The 25,083-nt window shown below is 36.2% G+C and overlaps 1 protein-coding gene across 1 annotated transcript; it reads left to right on the top strand.

Annotated features, from left to right (window-relative positions):
• The first annotated feature begins 490 nt into the window (after positions 1–490).
• On the top strand, positions 491–24,723 carry irs2b (insulin receptor substrate 2b). Its single transcript, XM_087267482.1, has 2 exons — positions 491–3,877; positions 20,811–24,723. Exons 1-2 carry the CDS (start codon positions 694–696, stop codon positions 20,813–20,815), a joined length of 3,189 nt encoding a protein of 1,062 aa, XP_087123608.1. The 5' UTR covers positions 491–693; the 3' UTR covers positions 20,816–24,723.
• Positions 24,724–25,083: the final 360 nt, after the last annotated feature.

Here is a 25,083-nt window from a genome sequence, read left to right as displayed (position 1 = left end):
CCTACAGGACTTAAGCACATCTAATAGCGTATCAAACATTTATTGTGCAAATTAATAAGCAAAACTAACACTAGACACACTGTATCGGATTACAAACGCATTGCTCCCCATTTAGTCAGTACTTACTGGTTGAATTAACCACCCTGTTGTTCACTAAAGAACCAAAGAATATCTGGATATGCTATTCAAAGCCATTTTATTCCGTGTATGAGATGTCGAACGTGCTGTATAAATAAGAGAGCCTCTCTGCGACCTGCTCGCTCCGTGCGCAGCAATCCTCTGACAACTCTCCGACACCTTGGGATGTTCCAGCGGGGGCGGGGCTGCGAACAGGAGTAGAAGCTGATTGGTGCGTGGTGATGCCTTTCATACTTGGACCAATGAGCCCAATGAGCTGTTAAAGGGGGAGGATTCGCAGGTACGCCTTCCCCCGAAGGTTGCACCGCCTAGTTTCTGTGTGTGTGCGTATTTTTTTCTTTCTATTTTTTTTGTAACCAAAGCTGGATGTGTAGGACGTCACATGTTGTTTTTCCTCTTCACTCCAGTCACTTAGCGATATGTGTTATTTACTGTTAAACCGCTCCACGCAGCGAACGCGCACTCCGTGCCGGGTACAGAAGAGAATCTGACAGGATTATAACTGACTGACAGCACAAGTTGAGGAGGAAAAGTGAGAGTTTTTCTTCACAGCATATGAGAATGGCGAGTCCGCCGCCGACGGGAGGACAGCTGATTTCAGATATGACCGTGAAGAACAACAACCACGTTAAGAAATGCGGCTATCTGAGGAAACAGAAGCACGGACACAAGCGCTTTTTCGTGCTGAGGGAGCCGAGCGATGGCTCTCGCGCCCGGCTGGAGTATTACGAGAGCGAGAAGAAATGGAAAAACAAGTCGGCTGCTAAACGGGTTATACCTTTGGACTCGTGCCTGAACATCAACAAGAGAGCCGATGCCAAACACAAACACCTGATCGCCCTTTACACGAAGGACGAGTATTTTGCCGTGGCTACCGAGAACGAGCAGGAGCAAGAGGACTGGTTCACGGTCTTAACGGATTTAATGAACGAGGGGAAAGTGAGCGACGGCTCCGCGTCTAATTCGGCGTCATCCCTCGTCGGCTTTGATGAGGCGAACTACGGCGTGATAACGCCCGTCACCGCTGCTTACAAGGAGGTTTGGCAGGTCAATTTGAAATCTAAAGGACTCGGACAGAGCAGGAACTTAACAGGCGTTTACAGGCTGTGTTTATCCAGCCGGACCATCAGCTTCGTCAAACTTAACACCGAGAACGCATCGGTGATTTTACAGCTGATGAACATCCGCAGATGCGGACACTCGGACAGTTTCTTCTTCATCGAGGTGGGCCGCTCCGCGTCCATCGGACCCGGCGAATTATGGATGCAGGCGGACGACTCGGTGGTGGCGCAAAACATTCACGAGACCATTCTGGAGGCGATGAAAGCTATGAAAGAGATGTCAGAGTTCCGACCGCGCAGCAAAAGCCAGTCCTCAGGTACGAACCCCATCTCTGTGCCCACAAGGCGGCACTTTAACAACCTTCCGCCGAGTCAGACCGGGCTGCCGCGCCGCTCGCGCACTGACAGCATGGCAGCCACGTCTCCCGTGACGAAACTGACGTCCTGCAGGATCCGCACAGCGAGCGAGGGCGACGGCACTTTAGGCAGCCCCATCAGCCCAGGCGTGAACAGGACGCATTTGAGCCGCTCCAACACAGTGACAGCTCGCCCATGCAGAACATTTGAGTCTTCATCCTTGCAGCATAGCAAATCCATGAGCATGCCCGTGTCTCACTCCCCTCTCTCAGCTGCCAGCCCGGTCAGCCTATCCTGCAGCAGTAATATAGAGAGCGGTCCTCGCCCATCCAGCTGCACAGCCTCTATATCAGGCTCCCCCAGTGATGCGGGCTTCATCTCCTGTGATGAGTGTGGCTCCAGTCCGGGTGATGTAAGACACCTTTTAGCAGCAAACCGAAGCAACACACCTGAGTCACTTGCCGACACACCCCCCTCACAGGAGGGCAGTGACCTGTACGGATACATGATCATGGAGAGACCAAGCAGCTTTGGCCAGCGAGGCATCCGGGCAGCAGGTGAGGAGATCTTAGGAGACCTGGAGAAAGCCTACAGGAAAAGGACGCACTCCCTCACCATGCCTTACCAGAAGAGGGTGCCATCACAAGTGTCCTCAGCCTCACTGGATGAGTACACACTGATGAGAGCCACGTACACAACTGCAGGCCATTCGGGGCGCAGCTCTCACACTGCATCTCCAAAGGTCACATACCCTGAGGATTACGGGGACATTGAAATTGGATCATTACTGAAAAGTTCCAGTGGTAATATAGGTGATGATGGCTACATGCCAATGACACCAGGTGTGGCTCCGCAAGGGGGGAAGGCTGACAACTATATGCCAATGAGCTCAATGTGCGTTTCAGCTCCAAAGCAGATAATCAACCCCAGGACTCATCCCCTGACTATAGCTAATGGGTACAGAACTAGCTCTCCCAGCAGCTGTTCTTTGGAGGACAGTGGCTACATGAGGATGCTGTGCGGCTCTAAGTTCTCAATTGACAGCTCAGATGGGAAAATGACAAATGGCGAGTACCTCAACATGTCTCCTGTAGATTCAGTCACACCACCAGACTACTACCTGAGCCCTGAGTCTCCCCGTCTCAGACAACTTCACTCATTTAACTCTTTGCCCCGCTGTCATAAGCCCCAGCAGATGCAAAAGGATGCGGACAATGATCAGTATGTTGTCATGAACCCTCAGAGTCACAAGATTATAGAGGAGTCAGTAAAAACAGCATCCCCCCCTGCCCCATCTCCTCTAAGACAAAGCCGCACAGACAACCTCATTCTCCGGCACAGGATCAGCCGGCCCACCCGCCTCTCTCTTGACACTCTAAGGACATTACCCAGTATGAACGAGCATCCCAATCCATCTGAGCCAAAAAGCCCTGGGGAGTACATAAACATAGACTTTGGACATGTCGCTGAAAGTTGCACCCCGCCTTCTACTGCTTCCTTCGAGAGCCCAGCCTCATCCCTGGGATCGTTCGCCGATCAGAGGACGTCCCCCCTCTCTGATTACATGAACCTTAATGTGAGTTCACAGTCACCCAAATCTGGAAATGCCGCCCCATCTGATCGCTTGGAGCCCCTTCCAGAATGCACGTCATGTCCCACCCACACTGAGGAAGAGGAGGAAGATGAGAGGTACCAGCGCAAGGCACAGTTGGCACCAGCGGGCCCAGTTGATAAAGCAAAAGACGATTACACAGAGATGACGTTTGGCGTGTCTGCTTCCTCTCCGCCGCCTCAGCCCTCAGAAGGTGGGCAGACCATCAGCCCATCCTCCTGCTTGCAGAGGCTGACTGTGGACGAAAATGCTGGAGCGCCTGCTGTGGAGGCATTTCTGCTGCATGCAGCACCTCTGGCCTTGGTGGACCCTGATCGAGGTGCCAAGGTGATTCGTGCTGACCCCCAGGGACGCAGGCGGCACAGTTCAGAGACTTTCTCCTCAACCACCACTGTAACACCAGTGTTTCCCTCCTTTGCACATGACACCAGGCGGCACGGTTCGGCCTCTGTGGAGAACGTGTCTGTTTCGGTGAGAAACGGCGAAGGATCGGATGAAGAGTACAACAGTCCCATGTGCAGGGAGACATCAGCTGGCTTTCAGAATGGACTTAACTACATTGCCTTAAACTTGATGGATGGAGGACTTGCCAGCTGTGATTCCCTTGTCCGGTTCAAAGCTGCTAGCTGCTGTAAAGAGGGCATCAATGGAATACACACTAGTCCGTATGCCAGCCTTGGGTTCAAGGACACGGCAACAACAGTAAAAGGTAAGCTTCTTGTTCGTTTTTTTTTCCTTATTAGTTCATATTTATAGTCGTTCAATTCATATTTAATTTCACAAATGCAGTGCTTTTGTAGAATGACGATTTAGCTGTGTGAATTCCCTACAAAATGACACGACAGTTTGTTTTTGCTAAAAATACAACCGCACCTTACGCGTGCACTAGATGAATGTGGCACATGACAGATTCCCCTTTTATGTGAGAGAGCTAATTGAGCAACTTGAGTGTCAGAATGATGGAAAAGCCTCTTTAAAAGCTGTGGCGCAGTTTTTATTCTGAGACCGATCACTTCATTCGTGCCTGCAGGAGCATTTGGGATGAAAACAGCTCAGGTTTTTAATCCTTTGCACTACAGCTGCTTATTCCTTAAAGCGAACACTTTTGTTTGCAGGAGTGTTTGGATGTGGTCAGTTTGGGAGGATGTAAACGTGAAAGAGAGACGTCGTCAATTATTCAGCTGAGAATAAGGGAACGTTCCCGATATTTACATCATATTTGACTCATTCTCTGGATCAGAATTAGTCATTTGTATCGTACTTGAGTGAACAGTAGCCCAGATCAAAACAAGTGAGTCAGTTGTTTATCAGTTTTCAGGTCGAGGGTTTCAAGGGCTGGAATGCAGAACGTGTGCAAAGGTCGTTCAGTGAGGTTAACGCCGGCTTGTTTTTCCAACCTGCCAGGTTCCACTCAAGGAACAACCCACCTTTAGTTTATCAGTATGACTTAAAAAACAAAGTTGTTTGTGCAACTCGAAGATAAACATGTGGGCTGATTGACTCACGTGGAAGTTACATGCAGAAATGCGTGGTACGATAATAGCAAACAATTTTGTGTTTAATAGACGTCGAATAGACATCTAAGTGTTTGCTTAAAACTTGGGCTGAAATTCGAATAGACATCTAAGAGTAGTTCAAAACCAGACTAGTCCTTAAATAGACAAATTAGACAGACTTCTTATGTCTAGTCATTCATTCATGTTTGTTTGATGACTAGTTTAGTTTTGGTCTATTCTTAGACGTCTATTAGATTTGCTGTCACTGACAGCCTAAATTTAGCCTTGATTTAGTCAAGACGACTATGTTTATATGTCTATTAGACATCTATTAGACATCTTTTAAAAATAAAAAAATGCTTGCTGGAATAGGAGATGTTGTTGGCAACCGTGCCTTTGAGTACGTGAGAAAGCTTTTAGAATGCACATAAGTGTCAAAACGAGTATAATACACCCTAGGGAGACTCTTACACTGACAAAAAGTCAAGGTGAAGGATTGCACTCGGAAGACAGCAAATTATTATCTTTTGAATGACACTTCAAGAGGATAGAAAAAGAAGCCTATCAAAACAACACACACACTCACTACACAAGGCAAATAGTCAACATCAGAAACTCAATTATGTTCTCTAGGGTGTGTGTGAGAGAGTGTTTGTGCTGGCTGAGCAGGTGTTTCTGCAGTTCTCTGTTTACCTCCACAAGTGGACGAAGCAAAAAGACATAGCCTCAGGCCACGGAAGTTCTAGAACAGTGGGAGGAGACCACCAAAAAAAAAAAAAAACCCTCACACAAACATCGTCACACACAGCCACCCGGCTCTGTGATTGGTCGCTGACAACATTCCAGCAAAACAAAAGATGAGCCACAGAGACAGAACACAGAGCTCTTATTTGTGTTGAACAGTCTGATAGTCTTCCTGATAGGAACCTGCGCCAGTATGAGACCCACTGAGCAGAGATGAGCGCACGGATAGGCTGCGCTCTGTTTACTACTCCAGCTTCTGTAATGCCACATTCCACTCCTTCCCTCCTTTCGTCACTTTTACTCACTGATTTGAATGGTACATTTGTGAATGGGGAGCAGGCACATACTTTGACAAACACGACTACATATTTACATAGCGTGCCGGATGTTTGACTCAGGTTTATGATGGTGCGTCATCATGTTTGGACTGATTAGTTATTTATCTCGGTGTTTTTCACATCTGCGTCCTTACAGAGTCACTAAAATACGTTGCCAGTGTGTTGTAAATCAACCCGATCACCTCTGACCTGGCCTTGGATTTAGAGGGCTATAGAGGTACACTCGAAAGCATAAAGAGCGCCATTGGCATTGAAGCTTTCGGCTGCCTTTTATTTCCTTGGATTGGATTCTTTCCATTTCTTCCTTCATAATAGCTCTAGAGAGGAGAGCAAACACTGTCTTATTAAAAATTTACTATTAGGACATCCCAAGAACTCATCTCAGAGAGCAGTGTGTTTCTGCAAGGAGCTCCCCCCCCCCAAGAGAACAGTCTGTGTGAGGGGCCGGGCTAGCAGATGGTCGAGGCCAGGGTCGTGCACCTGCCATTCCAAGCAGTGCACAGTGGTTATCGGGCCCATCAGAGCCCTGACAATACACTAATGATTAGCGGCCATCTGCTGCCCCACACAACAGCCTAGAGAGATATAGGGAGATACAGTCAGATAACCAGTGTAAACAGTTGGCAAAAGCTGGAAATAAAAGTGAAATCTATCTTTTGTTTGGAGCCTCGAGTACCGCCCCTTCCCTGTCTTTTGATAGACTTGATTTAATTGATAAGTACAGCAGTGAAAGCGAGATTGTGTCTATTAATTTGCCTTTTATTTGTAGAAAAAAGACTCAAGCGACCATCCCCCATCACAACACACACCTATTCCATGGAATCCTAGTTTGCTATTCTCTCTTCCGTCATCTCTTTCTGAATTTCTAAGGTTTTTTTATATTTATTAATATTTTTGTTATCATTAACAATTATTATTGTCCACTGTTCTCTGTCATCCTAAGGCCAATGAGCAGTGGTGAGCCCGGGTGCGGGGTCCCTTTCAATGCTGCTTGCAGCTTTAATATTCTATTAGTCACTTTTGTTTATTCCTTTCTATGTCTATCACTGATCATAACTCAATCGTCGCCTCTCTCTCTCTCTCTCTCTCTCTCTCTCTTTCTCTCTCTCTCTCTTTATATCCTTGTTCACCTCTTAGTCTTGTTGTTGTTGACTTTGTAAGTACCTGTTATTGTCGCAGATTTTATAGTGTTAAACTGATCCAAGATGTTCTGTTACACGATCTTACTGCTTCCCACTTTTAGCTGCACAGATAAGGCGGATTACACGCTGCCACAGATTAGACATTGTTGAGCAGCTTTGTTTGGTGACCAAGTAAATGACACACACACAACCACACACCACACACAGGTAAATTCCACAATGTTTGCCATGTCTAGGTAATATTTCAGTGGATTAAAACAAGGAATTTAGCTTTAATTAAACAGCATATGACAATTACACACACACACACACACACACACACACATATGAAAATGTATAATATATGTATAATATATGTATATATATATATATATATATATATATATATATATATATATATATATATATATATATATATATATATATATATATATATATATATATATATATATATATATATAATTTTTTATAAATATTTTTTATAAATATATAATATATTAAAATATATATATTTTTTTTTACCAAACATATTTAGAGAAAGATAATACAATTAAATTACAACCTACAACATTTAAACTAAATTATATATATATATATATATATATATATATATATATATATATATATATATATATATATATATATATATATATACATATATATATATATATATATTTTTTTTTTTTCTCTTTAAAGTTTATATTTAATATTTTTTTTTCTGTAACTATATAATTATTCATGCAAAATTAAATATAAACCTGAGATACAGTAAATAATATTGCCAATTCATGTTTTTTTTTGTTGTCTTTTGTTCTAAATTTAAATAAGACAATATTTTAACATCTATAGTCATTTATACAATTATAAATTATTGGATTTTTTACTTTTTTGAGAATTACTATGATGTCAAATGTTATTTAAAAAGTCAGAATTATTAAACCTCTTGAATTATTAGCCCCCTGTTTAAATTTTTTCCCAATTTTTGTTTAACAGAGAGAATATTTTTCAACACATTTCTTAACATAATAGTTTTAGTAACTTATTTCTAATAACTGATTTATTTTATATTTGCTGTGATGACAGTAAATAATATTTGACTATATATTTTTCAATATTATTTATTTATTCATTTTCTTATTTTATTTACTTTATATTTATTTTCTATTTTATTTATTTATTCATTAATTTATGTTTTATTTATTTTATTTTGATTCAGTTTTATTTATTTTATTTACTATTTATTTTACTACTACTTTTTTATTATTTTATTTTATTTACTATTTATTTTCTTATATTTATTTATTTTATTTACTAATTATTTAAATTTCTTTATTTTTTTAATTATTAATTAATCAATTTTAGTTACTAAATATTTTATTCAATTTATTGTTTATTGTATTTATAATTTTATGTGTTTATTTATTTTTTTTATTTTTTTATTATTTAATTTACTATTTTTTTCTATTTATTTTCTATTTTATTCAATTGTTATTTAAAAATCACAGCGACAACATCAGTTTGGCCCAAAAATATTTTAAACATTCAATTATTGTCATTTGCTCATATTTTTCTTTTTCTTTTTTCCCACACATACAAACAGTTTTTTATTACTCTAGATTATTTCAGTGTAAAGTCTTAAACTGTACTTAACTTTGCATCATATGTTAACATCATACAAGTCAGAATTATTAGCCCCCCTGTTTATTTTTTCCCCAATTTTCGTTTAAGAGAGAACTGATTTTTTTCAACAAATTTCTAAACATAATAGTTAGTAGTTCAGTTCTAATAACTGATTTATAAACTATACCTTTATTCCAGCCAAAATAAAACAAATTAGCCAGAAGAAAATCTTCAGAAGAAAAAATAATATCAGACATAATGTGAAAATTTCCTTGCCCTATTAAGCATAATTTACAAAATATTTGAAAAAGAAAAAAAAATCAAAGGGGTTTAATAATTCTGATTTCAAGTGTATTTATAAAACATCTAACTTTTATGTGTTTGTGTGTGTGTGTGTGTGTGTGTGTGTGTATGTGTGTTTTTAACATGTGGCAATGAAAGAGTGGGATGTGGCTCGAAAACATCATCTGAAATTTGCATAAGACGCTCTTTAAGAGCACGTGCCGTGTGTGGGAATAATTGCATGGCATGTGGCCTGATTCTGAATGAATGCTCCTTTTCTCTCCTGCTGAGCTAAGTGATCTGAATGCATGTGTGGCAGGGGGAGCAGAATATGCGATACTTTAAAGTCATCAAATGAATTTAAAAGGCTCCTTTGCTGCAGCTTTTTTTTTTTTTTTTTTGATTTGTTAAACACGGGAAGACTGTGGGATCTGCTGAGCTCACACACTCTTATGCACACATTTTCTTATTCATGGACTGACGTTTATTTCCATATGACTGCTGAGCTCTGTTGGCTTAGTTGGCTCTAGTGTTATGAGATTAGACCATGACATTTGCACATGAAGATCATCACACCACGCATACAGTATAACCTTTCGCCCAGACATCTCTCAGCCTCTCTTCCCATTGCTAATGATGTCCAGACTGTCTGTCATTGTAAAGTTAGGGTACCATTTGCTATTGAGCCAAAAGCTGTGTAAACATCCTTCATTGATACAATAGCTGTTAAAAGTGCTTTCAAATAGTGATTTATCCTTATTTATTATTTAGTGATTATCCTATTTATTTATTTATGTATTTATTTTACTTTCTATTTATTTATTTGATTATTTATTTATTTTTCTGTTTTATTTATTTTATTTACTATTTATTTGATTATTTTTTTAACATTTTTTCAATATTTTATTTGATTTACTATAGATTTTATTCTATTTATTTATTATTTTATTTTATTTATTAATTATTTTATAATAAATGAATGAATGAATTACTTGTATAAACTAATTATCTTATTCTATTTGTTTTTATTCCATTTATATTTTATTTTATTTTTCAAATATATTTTCTATTTTATTTTCTATTTATTTATTTACATTGTATTTTATTTATTTTTATTCTATTTATTTTATTCAGTTTTATTTATTTTTTTACTATTTATTTTATTCTATTTATTTATTTTATTTACCAAATATTTAATGCTATTCATTTTCTATTATTTTTTATATCTTATCTGTTTTATTTTTAAAATTGATTTTCTAGTTATTTTCTATTTTATTTATTTATTTATTTATTTATTCATTTATTACTATTTTTTAATTCATTTATTTGTTATTCTGTTTTATTTATTTTATTTACTAATTATTTAATTATATTTTAATTATATTTTATTTTATTCATTTTGATTGATTGATTGATTGATTGATTGATTGATTGATTGATTGATTGATTGATTTATGGGGGTGTAATGGATAATAATTGATCTAATGAGATTGCATCTAAACACAAAATTATGTTTTAATCCTCAGTTGTCAGTTTAATCATTAGTAAGCAGTAATTAAATGTAAACAGCGCAGAGTGAAATTATATTTATATTAGAATTATGCATTAGCTCTTAAAGTAGAGGTAACTATTAATCAAACAATAAAAGACAAAATATCGCAACCCATTCCTAAATTTTAAACTTTTAGATGGTATACATAATTACGACTACATTGTAGTTTGTTTGTTTTTTTTGTGTGTGTGTAGGTCCCTACTTGAATACTAAAACCAAAAAAGTACTGGAAAAATAATAAAAAAATGTAACTTTGTTCAATTATTAATTTGTGCAGCTTTTAATTTGTCCTTTTTTTTTTACTGACTTACATTTTCTCTTATAATGACTGAGTTTAGACTAATATGCTTCAATGTGAAATTAATAGCTGCTCCAATGATTCATTTAATGTATTAAAGAAACTCTTTAAAAAAAAAATCCCTTTATTTGTGAATCTATAGTGAACCACAGGGCTCATTTGGACAATTTAGGTTTACTGACCATCTGTCAAGACTACATTTTAGCAACTATTTTTACAGTAGTCTAAATATATTGTATTTTTTTCAGTAGCTGCTCCAGTGATTAATTTAATTTATTAAGTCTCTTAAAAAAGAAATAAATAAAATTCCAAGCTGTTTTGTGAAGCTATGGTTAATATATTAGCAAAAATATTAGCAAGTATGTTTACGGTAGTCCAAATTTATTGCAATGCTTTATATAGTATGAAAATTATCAATGGTGAAATTGTTGAAATAATTCCTGCTTGCTCAAACTCAACTGCTACAAATCACTGTCAGCATGAATATCGCTAAAGGGAGTGACATCGGAATATCCTACAGAAAATGAACGGAAACATTGTTATTTCTGCCCCTCGGGTTAAAACTGATACCCTCTACTATGATATACGAGACTAGCGTAGATAAATAAATTAGTAACACTAGCGCATGTTTACAGTGCAGTCAGTCACTCAGCTGCTTTTCTTCGTACTGTAAATACGTGTGTGTTTGCATGTGTATGCATATGAGAAAACAGTTGTGTGTTTTTATGTGTGTGTGTGTGTGAGAACGCCAGACTCTTTCTGGCCCGGCTGCAGGGGGGCTAAATTTAACCTGTGTGAAATAAATAAAAAATGAGTAGCAGGACAAATGTGCGTGTGCACAGGGGGCATTTTTTTTGAAAGGATGAGAGGGGGGAGGGGGGCAGTGAGTTCACAGGCTGTTGACTTATGATGGTACAGCAGAGTCCGGATTACAGCTGCTTCAAATACCTGAACATTTCCAACAGGAAACAGCTTTATAACCGTATATATGTTTAGGAAGCGATATGTTGCACTCGGCTACATTGATGTTAAGACTTTTATGGGCTGAGGGATCAGTCTGAGAGACAAAACCTGAGGGAGAGAGAGGTAGATGGGGGAGGGGATTTGGGGTCAGAGGGTCCAACACGAGCTCACACTGCTGGTCTCCATCTGCTCCTACTGATATTTGACTGGGAATAACCACAATTAGCTTTTAGATTACTTTTAAGAGCTGTCAAAAGCTGTGTTTATTGATTTATTTTTTAAAAATATTTATATTTATAGTTGACGTGAGCATTGTTTTTGCTTAATTTAAAGCCACATATTCTAAGTTAAAACAGTTATGTCAGGTTATATAGTGAGGAATTTTGTCATAATGGGTTATTTGTTTATGAATTGAGCTATTGTTGTCATTCATATGTTTAAAAATTATTATTAATTAATTTAAAAATATTTATTATTTTTCAACTATTTTATGTATTATTAATTATTTACAAATATATGTTAATTAAAAAAATATTATTTTATATTATTTTAAGTATTTATAATAAAAAAATTAATAGTGTTACATTAATAAAATGTATGCATTCAACAGTAAACTCATTCATTCATTTTCATTTCATCAAGGGTTAATCAAGCAACAGCAGAATAAACCACTTACGTTAAACTAATTAATATAAAAATATTAACAAAATGTAAATTTACAACATTTGAAGTACTACTAAAGTGTTAGTAAAGAAATAATATAATAATAATAATAATAATAATAATAATAAAATTACAAAAAGCACACAAAATGAACAACAAAAACTAAAAAATTTGCTAAAAATAATATTAATAAAATAATAATAGTATAAGACTGTATACTAGCATGAAAATAACATTAATTGACATAAAAAGGAAATAACTCGACTTATAGGATGAAAATGCAAACTTTAGAAGGAACATTCAGATGGCACTTAGAGGTTTTTGCATTGGATCTCTTTATTTCCTGTTTGTTATCAAACTATTTCATAACTGTAACAAGAGGCAATTCAATCATAACCTAATGTAAATAGCTATCATAACATTGTTTATTAGTATGTGCTGCTTTTTGGGTTCTTAGTAGCTATAGAAATAAATGTGTTTACATCCCTTTTAACAACAAAAAAAATTGTTTACATCCCTCAAAATTGTCTATATACAGTTGAAGTCAGAATTATTAACCCCCACCTTTGAATTTATTTTTCTTTTTTAAATGTTTCTCAAATTATGTTTAACAGATCAAGGAAATTTTCACAGCATGTCTGATAATATTTTTTCTTCTGAAGAAATTCGGCTAGAATAAAATCCGTTTTTAGTTTTTTAAACTCCATTTTAAGGTCAAAATTATTAGCTCCTTTAAGCTATTTTTTTTCCCCTGACTGTCTACAGAACAGTCAATCGTTATACAATAACCTGCCTAATTACCCTAACCTGCCTAGTTAACCTAATTAACCTAGTTAACCCTTTAAATGTCACTTTAAGCTATATAGAAGTGTCTTGAAAACTTTAGTAAAACACTATTTACTGACATCATAGCAAAGATCAAATAAATCAACTATTAGAGATGAGCTATTAACGTAATATTAGAGATAACTATTATGTTTAGAAATGTGTCCGTTAAACAGAAATTGGGCAAAAAAAAAAAAAAAATACAGGGTGGCTAATAATTCAGGGTGGCTAATAATTCTGACGTCAACTGTGTATTGTTACAAATATTTTGCCTACAGAGATTGGGTCAAAATTGTAGATGTGCTTAAAACTAAACGAATATTACATAAATATCATGTTTCATGGAAGATATTTAGTACATTTCCTAAAAAACAAACTTAAACTTAATTTTTTAATACTCAGAACTTAATTTGGACAACTTATAAGGCGATTTTCTCAATATTTTCTTTTATTTTAACCCTCAGATTTCAGATTTTCAAATAGTCATATCTCAGCCCAAATCTTGTCCTTTCCTAACAAACCAAACATCAACAGAAAGCTTAATATTCAGCTCTCAGGTTATGTTTTTTTTTTTTAAATAATAATAACAACCAGCTGATGCTTATATATGTGTTCACATTCTCATCTGTAGTCTGCAGAAAACAAAGACACGCTGTCTTGGCATACCATAATTTTATGTGTTGCACTTTAATGTGTAGCAGAGCAGGACACGCTGAATAAACTCTATCTGGATCAGCTTTTGAAGAAAAGACAGATAAAATATATATACAGATCCTCCCTCTGCTCATTCATCTCTCTCTCTCTCTCTCCCTCTTTCTATCTCTCTGTCTCTGTTGAGTGCTTGTCCCATGACCTCATTGCTCTTTTCCCCCCCTCTCGTTCATTGGCCCTTTTTTTTTTTTTTTTTTTTTTCTGCCTTTCCGGATCGGAATGGGACATCCATGGAATAGCCAAGCTTCCTCTTGCTTAATTAGCTCTGTGAAATTCAAGCTGTCTCTCTGACCTCCCCACACACACACACTCACATGACTCTATGGCATCAGTGTGAATGTGAGAATCAGTGAGAGGGGGAAAGAGATCTCTGTCTGTTTTGAGGCTATTAATACACATGACGGAAGAAGACCACCCGACATGGGGCTCTAAGAGGTCTGGGGTACGAGTAGCCAAGCTCAAGTTCACACCAAGTTATCCGCTCATGTTTGATGAGGCAGTATAGCGTCTTTGTTTTTTTGAGGTGATGTCTCTGATGCTCTGGGCAAAGTAGGTCAGGTCATTTACTGTAATGTCATTTTTCAGTTCATGGTGGGATGAACCCATGGATTCGCATGACCTCCATTAGGTCATACAATTACTTCATGTTGTCGCAACACAAATCGATTTAGTTAGCATAATTTATTTACAAATTTAAGTGGATTGAACATGAAAAAATTAAGTTGTCCCAACAAACCTTAAGAAATGTGTTGTTTCAACTAGAGCTGTGCAATATATCGTTTCAGCATCAATACTGCAATGGGTGCATTTGCAATAGTCACATCATAGGATCTGAATGTCTAGCTGAATGTTCCTGACCAGGAAAACACATTTGAAAACACTCATGATTTGAAACACTCATACCCATAAAGTTTCCAATTCATTCATCATTTCTGTGTGTTTTTATCATTTATTTTGTCATGAGGATTTATGGTGTTTTTTTCACATTGGATTATTAAATGTGTGTATCTGAATATTGATAGACTTCTAGACAATCATAAAGCACTGTATATTTGTTTTGTACAGTACGGTTACTCTACTGTATTTATTATATTTTATGTAGATCCACTCCCTTACAAAATAATTAGAATGTATCAAAAACTATAAATTCTTTCCAAATAGACCTTTTTATTTAATCTGGTTAAATTATGTGTTCATTATCGCAGTATATTTCATAGAAAGATAAAATAGCGCATGTCAGTTTTTTCCAATATTGTGCAGCCCTATTTTCAACTCATTTTAAATAGGTAGTTCAAATATGCTGCAAAAGTCATTTTTTAACATTATTAAAATATTTATGGAGAAAAAAATCACAACAGGGTCCAAAATGTTAAGTATTATGTCGTTTATTTAATCAATATAATACTCAAATGAACCAAAAACGTTTCAGAGACCGACTAAAGTAAAATATTTTAATTTATTTATATATTTATATATTTATTAATTAATTAATTAATTAATTAATTAATTTATTTATTTATTTATTTATTTATTTATTTATTGATTTATTCATTCATTCATTCATTCATTTATTTATTTATTTATTTAATCATTTATTTATTTATTTATTTAATCATTTATTATTTATTTATTTATTTATTTATTTAACCATTTATTTATTTATTTACTTATTTATTTAATTATTTATTTATTCATTCATTTAATCATTCATTTAATCATTTATGTTTGTTTGTTTGTTTGTCTGTCTATTATTTGTGTGTGTCTGAGAGTGTGTCAAGCGTATATAGTTTCTCTGTTTTTTTTTTTTTTTACCAATAAAAACAAACTGTTCTCCAGAATCTTCTATTTGTAAATTGAATTATGTTGGTTTTCATGCTATTTTTTGATTCACTAAATAGAAAAGGCTCGTGAGTTGTTGTTTTTTTTTTTCTTTTTTGTGAAACAGTCTAAACTGATATTGGTTGGGTTTTCGGGATTCACTACAAAAGAAACAGCTCATTAGTGTCATCTGTTTGTGAAATGAAAATCAACTTTTTGTGAATCATCCTATACCCATACTTCTTGATCTACTACAACGAATTGGCTTCATTAGAGTCTATTGTTTGTACATCAGACTCCAGCAAACCCTTTGCAGTAGGATCCAATGTTGGGGGTAATGCATTACAAGTTACGTAATATTGCTTTTCTAAGTAAAGAGCAAAGTAACGCATTACTTTTAGGAAATAAGTAATAATATTTGAGAAAAAAAATAACTAAATTAAAATTAGTCACAATGAATCATGCAGTCAATGAGAGAATGTGTTCATTATTTTGAATGCATCTGAGAAAAGGAGATTGTCTCAATGTACAGTGATTTTACTGTAGGCAAATAGTACAAAATTAGCAGACATATTGCTTTAAACTTTCAAGAATCTCTATATGTGGCATGTATAACTCTAATATCAGGAAGTTCTCAGATAACATTTTCCTAAAATATTATTTTTTGATATGTTTTTTTCAAAGATAAGTGTAGGTGTAGGTTATACAGTGCATTGTTAATTGCAGAACTCATCTGTTAAACAAAAAAAAGAAAAGAAAAAAAGTTCTGAAAGAGATCAAGGCTCAACCAGATAATAAAAATAAATCAAAATTTACTTAAAAGTAATGTTACACATTACTTGCCATAAAAAGTAACTAAGTAATGCAACTACTTACTTTTGGGGGGAACAACTCAATATTGTAATGCATTACTTTCAAAAGTAACTTTCCCAAACACTGGTTCATTTGGTTCAGCACTTGCTTTAACCCGTTTAACAAATTCAGTTACACACATATTCAATTTGACGATTAGTTAAATTTCGAAGAAAAAAAATAAATGACATACTGTAATCTTGTGATTGTCCACATTGCACCACATGAATTGGCCTAAATACTAGGGCTGCATGATATTGGAAAATATGAAATATTGCGATATTTTGTTTTTCTCCAATGTATGTTGTAATATGAATACAATTTCACCAGATGACTTGAATATTTCTATATGGAAAGGCTGAATAATTGTAGATTGATTGAGATCTATTCTATAAGGGAGTGAATCACGCATAAAATACAAAAAAAAATAAAAATCTACGATCAACGATACAGTACATACAATAGAGAAATAAAACGTGTTTTCCGAGGAGTCTAACCGTATTCAGGTACAGTAATTGAAGAATCGCACGCAAAATAATACTGCGTAGTCTTCATTGAACAAATAATTCAATGCAAAAAATCATTATTAAAGTTACAAAGGGTACAATTTGTTATGTTTAAATGCATTTAACATACTTATGCCAAAAAAACATGCGACTAATAAATTATAATCCAGACTCAACATTGCACATGCTGCAATGTAGCTATTGCGAATGATCACCTTGCGATATCGATGCTGAAACTATATTGTGTAGCCCTACTAAATACTATTCAAACCACACTTTGCTTATTTTTAGGGTTTTTCCAAATGGTGTTTGGAAAAAACACATAACCGCACAGTTGTTGCTATCATAGATATGGTCTTTCTTTAATTGGTCTTTGGCTGTGAGGGGGTTTTCAGGGTGACGCCGCCTTGTAAACATGTTTTTCACTGTGTTTTCCCACAGTCTCTGTAGTAGTAAGAACAACAGGAAAACACTTTCTCCTCTCTCTTTATCTCTTTCTCTTTCTGTCTTCACTGTTTGGCCATGAGCAAACAGATCTGTCAGCACTTAACTGGAAGAGTAATACTTCGGCAATACCACACAGAGGGAGGTATCAAAAGATGAGGCACTTTTACGAGCGTGAAAGCGCTTGACCTCTCGCCTTGACTTTACCCATAGAACTCAATTCCACTAACGTCCATGGGAACAACTTCCATCCCAGTCATAGTGGATGTTGTGATATCGGGCTCACATGCGGAAGTGTCGGGAATGCGTGCGGGTATAGTCCAGATAATGGCAGCGATTATGGTCATGCCGCATAGCCGATGGCCGTGAATCAAGGGTTTGTTAAGTGTGTGTGAGAGCGAGTCTAGTTCTATGAAAACAGCTCTTGTTCCAGGCGGAAGAAAAGCAGGAGGAGGCGATGGGAAGGGGAGGGGGGGGAGGCGCTAGCAAACAGCCCACGAAGGGTTTGTGTTCGCAGAGACTTCCGCCCCAGTGTGAGGCCTACATGCAAATGAAACCTCGCAAACAAGTACAGCGGGTGAAAGGTCAGGATAGCGATCTCGTCTTGTAAACAGAGCCCAGACATTAGCAAGAGAGAAGCAAATGACGCTGTGATGTTTACATTTCAAACATAAAGGTGGCATTTTTATGTGTTGTGAGAGATTGTTTACACTTACTGGATGCAGCTTGCTTTTTGTATGTGCTGATTTTTATGTGGTCAACAGTTATTAGCACATTAAAAATTGTTTTGTTAATGCCAGAAGAACAACATATCTTTCCGATAGACTTTTTTAAAGCCATTTTGTCTATATAGAAATATATACTCCACATTTTCAAGAAAAATTGGGATTTTGGAGGTCTAAAAAGACAAATACTTTGAAAACAGAAGACCTTTTTTGCATCTTTACAGCATCATTGTCCTGTTAACATACTCGGAGGCATCATATACAGAAGATGTTTTAAATTATATAATTATTTGTTTGGGCACATCAAATGATTGAGATATCGGTAGTAATAATTTGACAGTTTGTTTTTGTGATATAGATATTGTAGTTTAATTATTAACAGCTATGTTCTATCAAATAAGTTAACTTGTTTTAGGTAAAATCGTTGCCATGTTGTACAAATTCAAATAAACTTATTTAGACTATGGCATGTTTTTTTTATAAGTTGTTGACATTTTAAGACTTTTTATTTAAAAAACAAATGTTTCACACACTCTTTGTTTTATAGAATGCAAAAATTTTGAAGCTCATTATCTCAAAATCAGCATCAATATCACAATCCGCAATAGTCACATCGTAAAGATATTCAAGATGTCCAGTCTGAATCATTATTGACCAGGAGCTACAGAACTGTATTAAATTACTGTATTTATGGAGTTTATATGATTTATGAAAAAAAAAAAATCTTTCTTAGAATTTTTGTCTTGTCGTCACTTTAGATCTATATCTAATCTATATATATATATACACACACAGACACACATTTGGACTAGAAACGTGACAATGTAAGAAAAGCATTTGTTTTTTGCATTGTGATTATTCAATTTCTGTTGACAAATACTGTTAAACTCCTCAGAAAGCCATCAAATAGAGCTATTCAAACCATCTATTTATAGCAGAAAAATTTGCTACATTAGATTTTTCCAGTATCGTGCAGCCCTACACAGAACCTTTAACAAAATATGACTACAAATTAAAGTGATAGTTAAATCTATTGTTTATTCATGTTTACTGCACTAGTTCCAAACTTGTCTGAGTTTCTTTCTTCTGTTGAACACAAAAGAAGTTAGTCTGACGAATGCAGGAAAGCAGCAGCCATTGACTTCCATAGTATGTTTTGCTCCTATTATAAACATCAGTGGCTACTTGTTCCTCAGAAAACATTGTTTTGTGTTCAACAAATAAAAAAATCTATAAAAAAAGTTTAAATTGACTCGAGTGTGAGTTAATGGGAAGGAAATGTTCATCACTTTAGGAATGTACTTTCAAATAAAATGGCATCCCACCAGGTACACAATGCAAAAAGGCATTAATGTTACGTTAGATTTAGGTTGTGATTTCAGGTGACCAAAATTCAATATCTTCCCAGCGTCTAAGGACAACGTTAATATTCAAAAACGACGTTAAATGATGCTCATATTTGGTTGTTTTTAGGTTGTGTTGGAAAAAGACCAAAGTCCGTTTAGCCAACATCTTAAACCTTCAACATCATTAGACGTTGATATTTAGTTGATTTAAGATTGGACGTTGGATTCTGACGTCAACCTAATTTTCATTTCCAAACAAAATGCAACATATCCACGACGTATGGGTACAACATCAATCTGACATCATGTTGACATCCTGTGCCTGCTGGGATACTATTATTTGTAATTTTGTCAATTACTTTTTTTTTTAATTCAACGTTTAGTTCAACGTGTGTGAATCCAGCCTTATCTCACGAGGAAACTTAACTATATTACGTTTTGTCAGTTTAGTGGCTAATTCATACGAATTCGTGGTTCAGTTGTATGTAAATGTACGATTTTAAAAAGGAGGTGTGGCACCAAACCCCACCCCTAAACCCAACCATCATTGGGTGATAAGCAAATCGTACTAAATTGTACGAATGAGATCATAAGAATTAATACGAATTAGCCACGAAATCAAAACGTTACAAATTGCTGTGAGATAGCGCTGGTGAATCCTCAAGCACCTCCATCAACATGTCCAAGTTACAAATACATATATTTTTACATGTAGACACACACACACACACACACACACACACACAAAGAAAATATGATATTCATTGATTAAGTGTATGAGCAGATTTCCAAAGAAAATCCAATAAATTTATATACTTTTTATTTGAAAAATGCAAACAATTACACGTTAAATAACAGTTTACATGCACATTCCGTAACAGCTAACACTGTGTTGAGTGTGTGTTGTATTCCTGTGCTCTTTCCGTCAGCTGCATAGTGCTAAATGTCAGCGAGTGTTTCCCTCGTCTGTCTCCGAGCACCTGCCACTTCTGTTGCTCCCAGCGAAAGAGCACACATTCCATACTTGGTAAAGGAGAAAACGAAGGGGAGCCTGTAACCTTTTATCCCCCTGCTAGCCAGTTTCATTCCTTGTGTAGAAATCAAATACGGATGAAGAAGAAAAAAAAAAACACACATGAAAACACTCACAGAGGAGTATGATAATATTTCAGAAAAATGGCCAAACATTAGTGAATGCCCATAAAAGGCTGTTACATTGTGTGACGGATCTCAGGGAACATTGTGTTTTATTGGTTTCTCTTGTCTGGATATTTATAGGCATCACATTAATGCGCCTCTATCTCTCTCTCTTTTCAGACTAAACAGAGCCAGTCTCTTCATTGAAGCCTTCTTCTTTTGCATCTGGACGAGTGGAAGAAAGGAGGCGCTCGTGTGGACAGATGGACCACGCCGTCGATACTGCTGCTGCTACTACAACTTCAGTCCTCGGCTGAACTTTGACCTCACGGAATTCATTCGCACAGACACTTGACCCGAGGCCTAACGAAGACTCAGACACAGAGGCAGGACTTCCTGTCCATGTGTTACTCACTACAATCTCTTCCCTCGACTTTTGTGTTCGTCACGGACCTTTGTCTTTCCACTGGTTTTGTTACTTTGAGGACTTCGAGTGGCCAGTGTCCCCGACCCCCTGAAAAACAACCTGTGAACCAAACATCTGATATGCATGCACGCACACCTACAGTCGATTATTTATTGGTGGTGAGCGTTCATGTATGCGCGGGCGGTTGCAACACTGCACAGAGGTGGCATTTCAATTTACGCAACAATTCGAAAATCGGAAAAAAAAGCAGTCACTTGAATACCCTACCTCAGAACGAGCCAGGTTATGACTTACAAATATATATATATATATATATATAAATATATATATATACGGAAAGAGAGAGAAAGAGAGAGAAATTAATTTATTTTTGCAAGTGAATGTTTTCGTAAAAAAAAATAAAATAAAAAAAATGCAAACAAACACCAATCCAAAGCCTTACTAACTGTACTGTCAAACAGTGTTTTCTGGAGGACCTGCATACGCTCACAACACAAAGAGTATCAAAGAGAACTGTTTGCCATGCTAACTGAATGTCTAGCACTGCGGCGCTGGAAGCTCTTGCGCTACGCTCAAAGATCTATTAACGTTATTTTGCAGATGTTTAATATAATGCTATTTAATCTGAGCTGGTACCGGAAACGGATGGCCGCCCTGTGGCCATCCCCGCACATATGCAAAGCAGGCTTCCAGAGTTATCAGTTTTGGAAGGAAGCCACACGCGATTAACACACCAACCGCTAGATGAATGATGTCTGTGCCTCAGGTCAGAGAAGCCAAGCCTAGGCACGCTAGCACACTTTAACTCACTGTCTTTAAACCTTAAAGGGATGGTTCGCCCAAAAATGTACACTCACTCACCCTCAAGTGCTTGCAGACCTTTATGAGTTTCTTTCCTCTGTGTAGCCGCTAGCTATGTTTCCATTCAAAAATGCAAATTGGACTGATTTGCATAGAGTGATCGGCATGACCCACGGCGCCTGCCTTGTGTGTAGTCATGCATTTATACTTCTGCACTCTGTTTGTGTTGCTCTGCAATAACACTTCCAAAATGCTAGTCAGCAGGTATTTATGTTCCTCAGTAGGTATTTATGTTTAATTTGTTGTGTTTTATTTCTGAACGCTACAGTAATCTACAAGTAGCAAAAACTTGCTTATTTAGAGGTGGTTGTGCAACAACATTAATCATAATGTAAAAACAAAACAACAGTTTACATCTAGAGCTACTTCACAAGACTTGACGCATGTAAACACTCACTCCAATGGGTTCACGTTGCTCTCAGCCCCGCCCACACTTGTCACAGCTACCAAGCTGACCAATAGCAGAGCTTGCGCTATGCGTCTTTGCGACATGTGGTTTCATTTTTTAAGAGGTGCGAATAAATGTTGGCGTCAGCCGTTGTAAGTGCTATGCGAACACCGGTGCATACGCATACAAGCGCTTGACGCAGAAGTATTAATCAGCCTTCATACGCAAAACTTGAATATTGCATAAAACATTTTGGCACAAAATTTTCTCATAAATTGGAGGCAAATATGAAAAAGAAAAATGGAACTTGCTGCAGTTCAAAAAGCCAGCATGGGCCTTCTTACATAATAAATTACTTGCATTGAAGATTTAGCGTAATGAACGCACAACGAATTTTGGTGGCGTGAGCGCAGCCGCTAAAAACAGTACTCGGAGTAAAATTACCAGACTACTTTGATGACAAACTTTGGCCCAGGGATTTCAGAATGGCCAAAACAATTTTTCAGATGCTGCGCAATTTAACGCTCCGCTGGTTTATTCGTTAATTCCATTGCGGCTCACTTCCAACATGAAAGCAGATTGCCAGTTGCATTGTATTATGTACTTTTCAGAATGCCGTAAGTGCATTGCGAGTCATGTGACAAGAATTGACGAATCAGCTTCATACTTTGTATGAAATGTACAATTTTCGGTAGACTGATTACTTGAGACCAACACAGAACACCCAAACACTGTTGTGCTTTTTCAGTTTCTTCACAAATAAAACTTGTATCAGAGCTGCAGCAATGCTTTGTCAGCTTGTCATACTTTTAGAATTCAGTTGGCAGTCAATTCGCAATGACAAAATAGCGCAAACGCAAATCGCTTTGAAAATGGTGACGAAAGCGATGCAAAATCACTTTTTTATATGAAATTTTAATTAGATTTTTTTATTTTTAGTTCAAAATTAAAATAAAAGAACTAAGATTAAAAAAAAATTATTTAATTTATTTCTTCTAATTTACTAAATTTTATTCGGTAAATTTGTTCCCATCATAGTTTATACACATTTTTTTATTATCGAATAAAAAGTTTATCCTACTCATAAATTTCATACTCGCAATTTCAAAATGATTCTGTTGATTCCATAAAGCGTTTTTAATCCGACATATAGCTACTGACATCCATAATAGTGAAAAAGAAAGTCTGTGGTTTATCCTCTTTTGGGTTCAACGGAAGAAAGAAACTCAAGTAGGTCTGAAACAAGTGTAGAGTGACAGAAATTTCATCTTTGGGGCGAACTGTCAAGTTAACAACCCAAAAGCCTCTGCTGACTTTCCCGCCTCTCATGCACTGCTCTGAAAAACGCAGGCTTCCCTTTGCCTTACATCCGCAGCCGTGGAGAGTGATGATTCAGGGACGTCTCAGAAGGCCTGACACCATTAATGCTGCTCCCTATACCGTCAGACAGGGGTAGACCCGTCAGAACCAATGCTTTGTCTTGCACTTACAAACTCCCTAGATTGTAACACAAGACACTTTTGAATGTAGAGTATTCTGGAGATGAAACGGCACGGACTAAACATCCACAAACAGACTGATTGAGAGTTGTTTAGTTCAACACACACACAACACGCTCAACTTGACTTAAGTATATGAAAACGTTTGCCTAGAAAGCTGTATATAGTGTATATAGAGATTGCAACTGATGTTTTTAAGTTAAAGATTATAACGTATGTCTTTTTTTTTTTGTAAATTAATAAATATATATGTATGGTATGTGTTTGAATGACGTTTCCCCCCAAACAACTAAAGCACTAATGAAGGTACTTGCCAAGGGCTGAACTTTTTAGCCTGGCATATTTTTTCTTTTTCTAAATCTTCAGTATGTTAAAAGAAATAGATGTACACTGTACGAGAAATGCCACTTCAAGGATATTTGATAATGATGTATAAAATAAGAGCGAATTCATTGAATACTTGATATTTCAGACAAATAGGTACAAATTCTCCAACGGCATATGCAATATTTACATGTTTTTATAAAGATTAGTTTACAGAAAGGAACCAAATGTATAAATACTGTTAATATATTTAAAAACCTTTTTGCTGTACACAGTTTTCTGCCAATTTTAAATGGAAAAGTGTTTTTATTTCCTCTGTTTTTTGCTATTGAATCCTAACAGTAATTTCAGCAGCGTTCCGATGCGAACGCTGTTTCTCAGTAAGGAAAGCTTGAATATTTCAATGCCTGAGCGAGTTTTTTTTTTGTTGTTGCTTTTTTTTTTTCTGTGTCTTCCATTGTAAATACTTCATATTCTTTGCATTGTGATGCTACTTAGAAATGATAATTTAAACTTAGTGTATTTAGCATTGCTTTAGAAACTGTACTGATTCTGAATAGCCACATGCAATAAAAATGTAACATTATTTAAGAAGCTCTGGGTCTCCGCTCGTGTCTGTTTCATAGCTTATGAATTGTGGAGCTTCCTGAGAACAACCTGGCTCAGTCAGACAACAGATGTCTTCATTTGTCATCTGAGCAATGTCCCAGACACCACACACACACACACACACACACACACACACACACACACACACACACACACACACACACACACTACACTACAACTTAACGCTCATAAGGCATCTGTAAGAAATTACACATTTCATAAATGAATAGTTGTAGATAGTGTTTTGAATATTTATTCCTCAAAAAGAGATGTAAATGCAGTGATACCACGGTAAAAATTTTGCGTAAAAACAAAATCATGTTGACTCTTCAATAAAAAGTTGAG

The sequence above is a fragment of the Danio rerio genome, chromosome 9 (assembly GCF_052040795.2).
Source record: "Danio rerio strain M-AB ecotype USA chromosome 9, GRCz13ab, whole genome shotgun sequence".
In the NCBI taxonomy this organism is placed as follows: domain Eukaryota; kingdom Metazoa; phylum Chordata; class Actinopteri; order Cypriniformes; family Danionidae; genus Danio; species Danio rerio.
Note: the sequence above shows the minus strand (reverse complement) of the source record. Positions and strands in the feature narration are given on the sequence as shown.

Coding starts and splice junctions, on each gene's coding strand:
- irs2b (XM_087267482.1), top strand. CDS start 694: ATGAGAATGGCGAGTCCGCCGCCGACGGGAGGACAGCTGATTTCAGAT.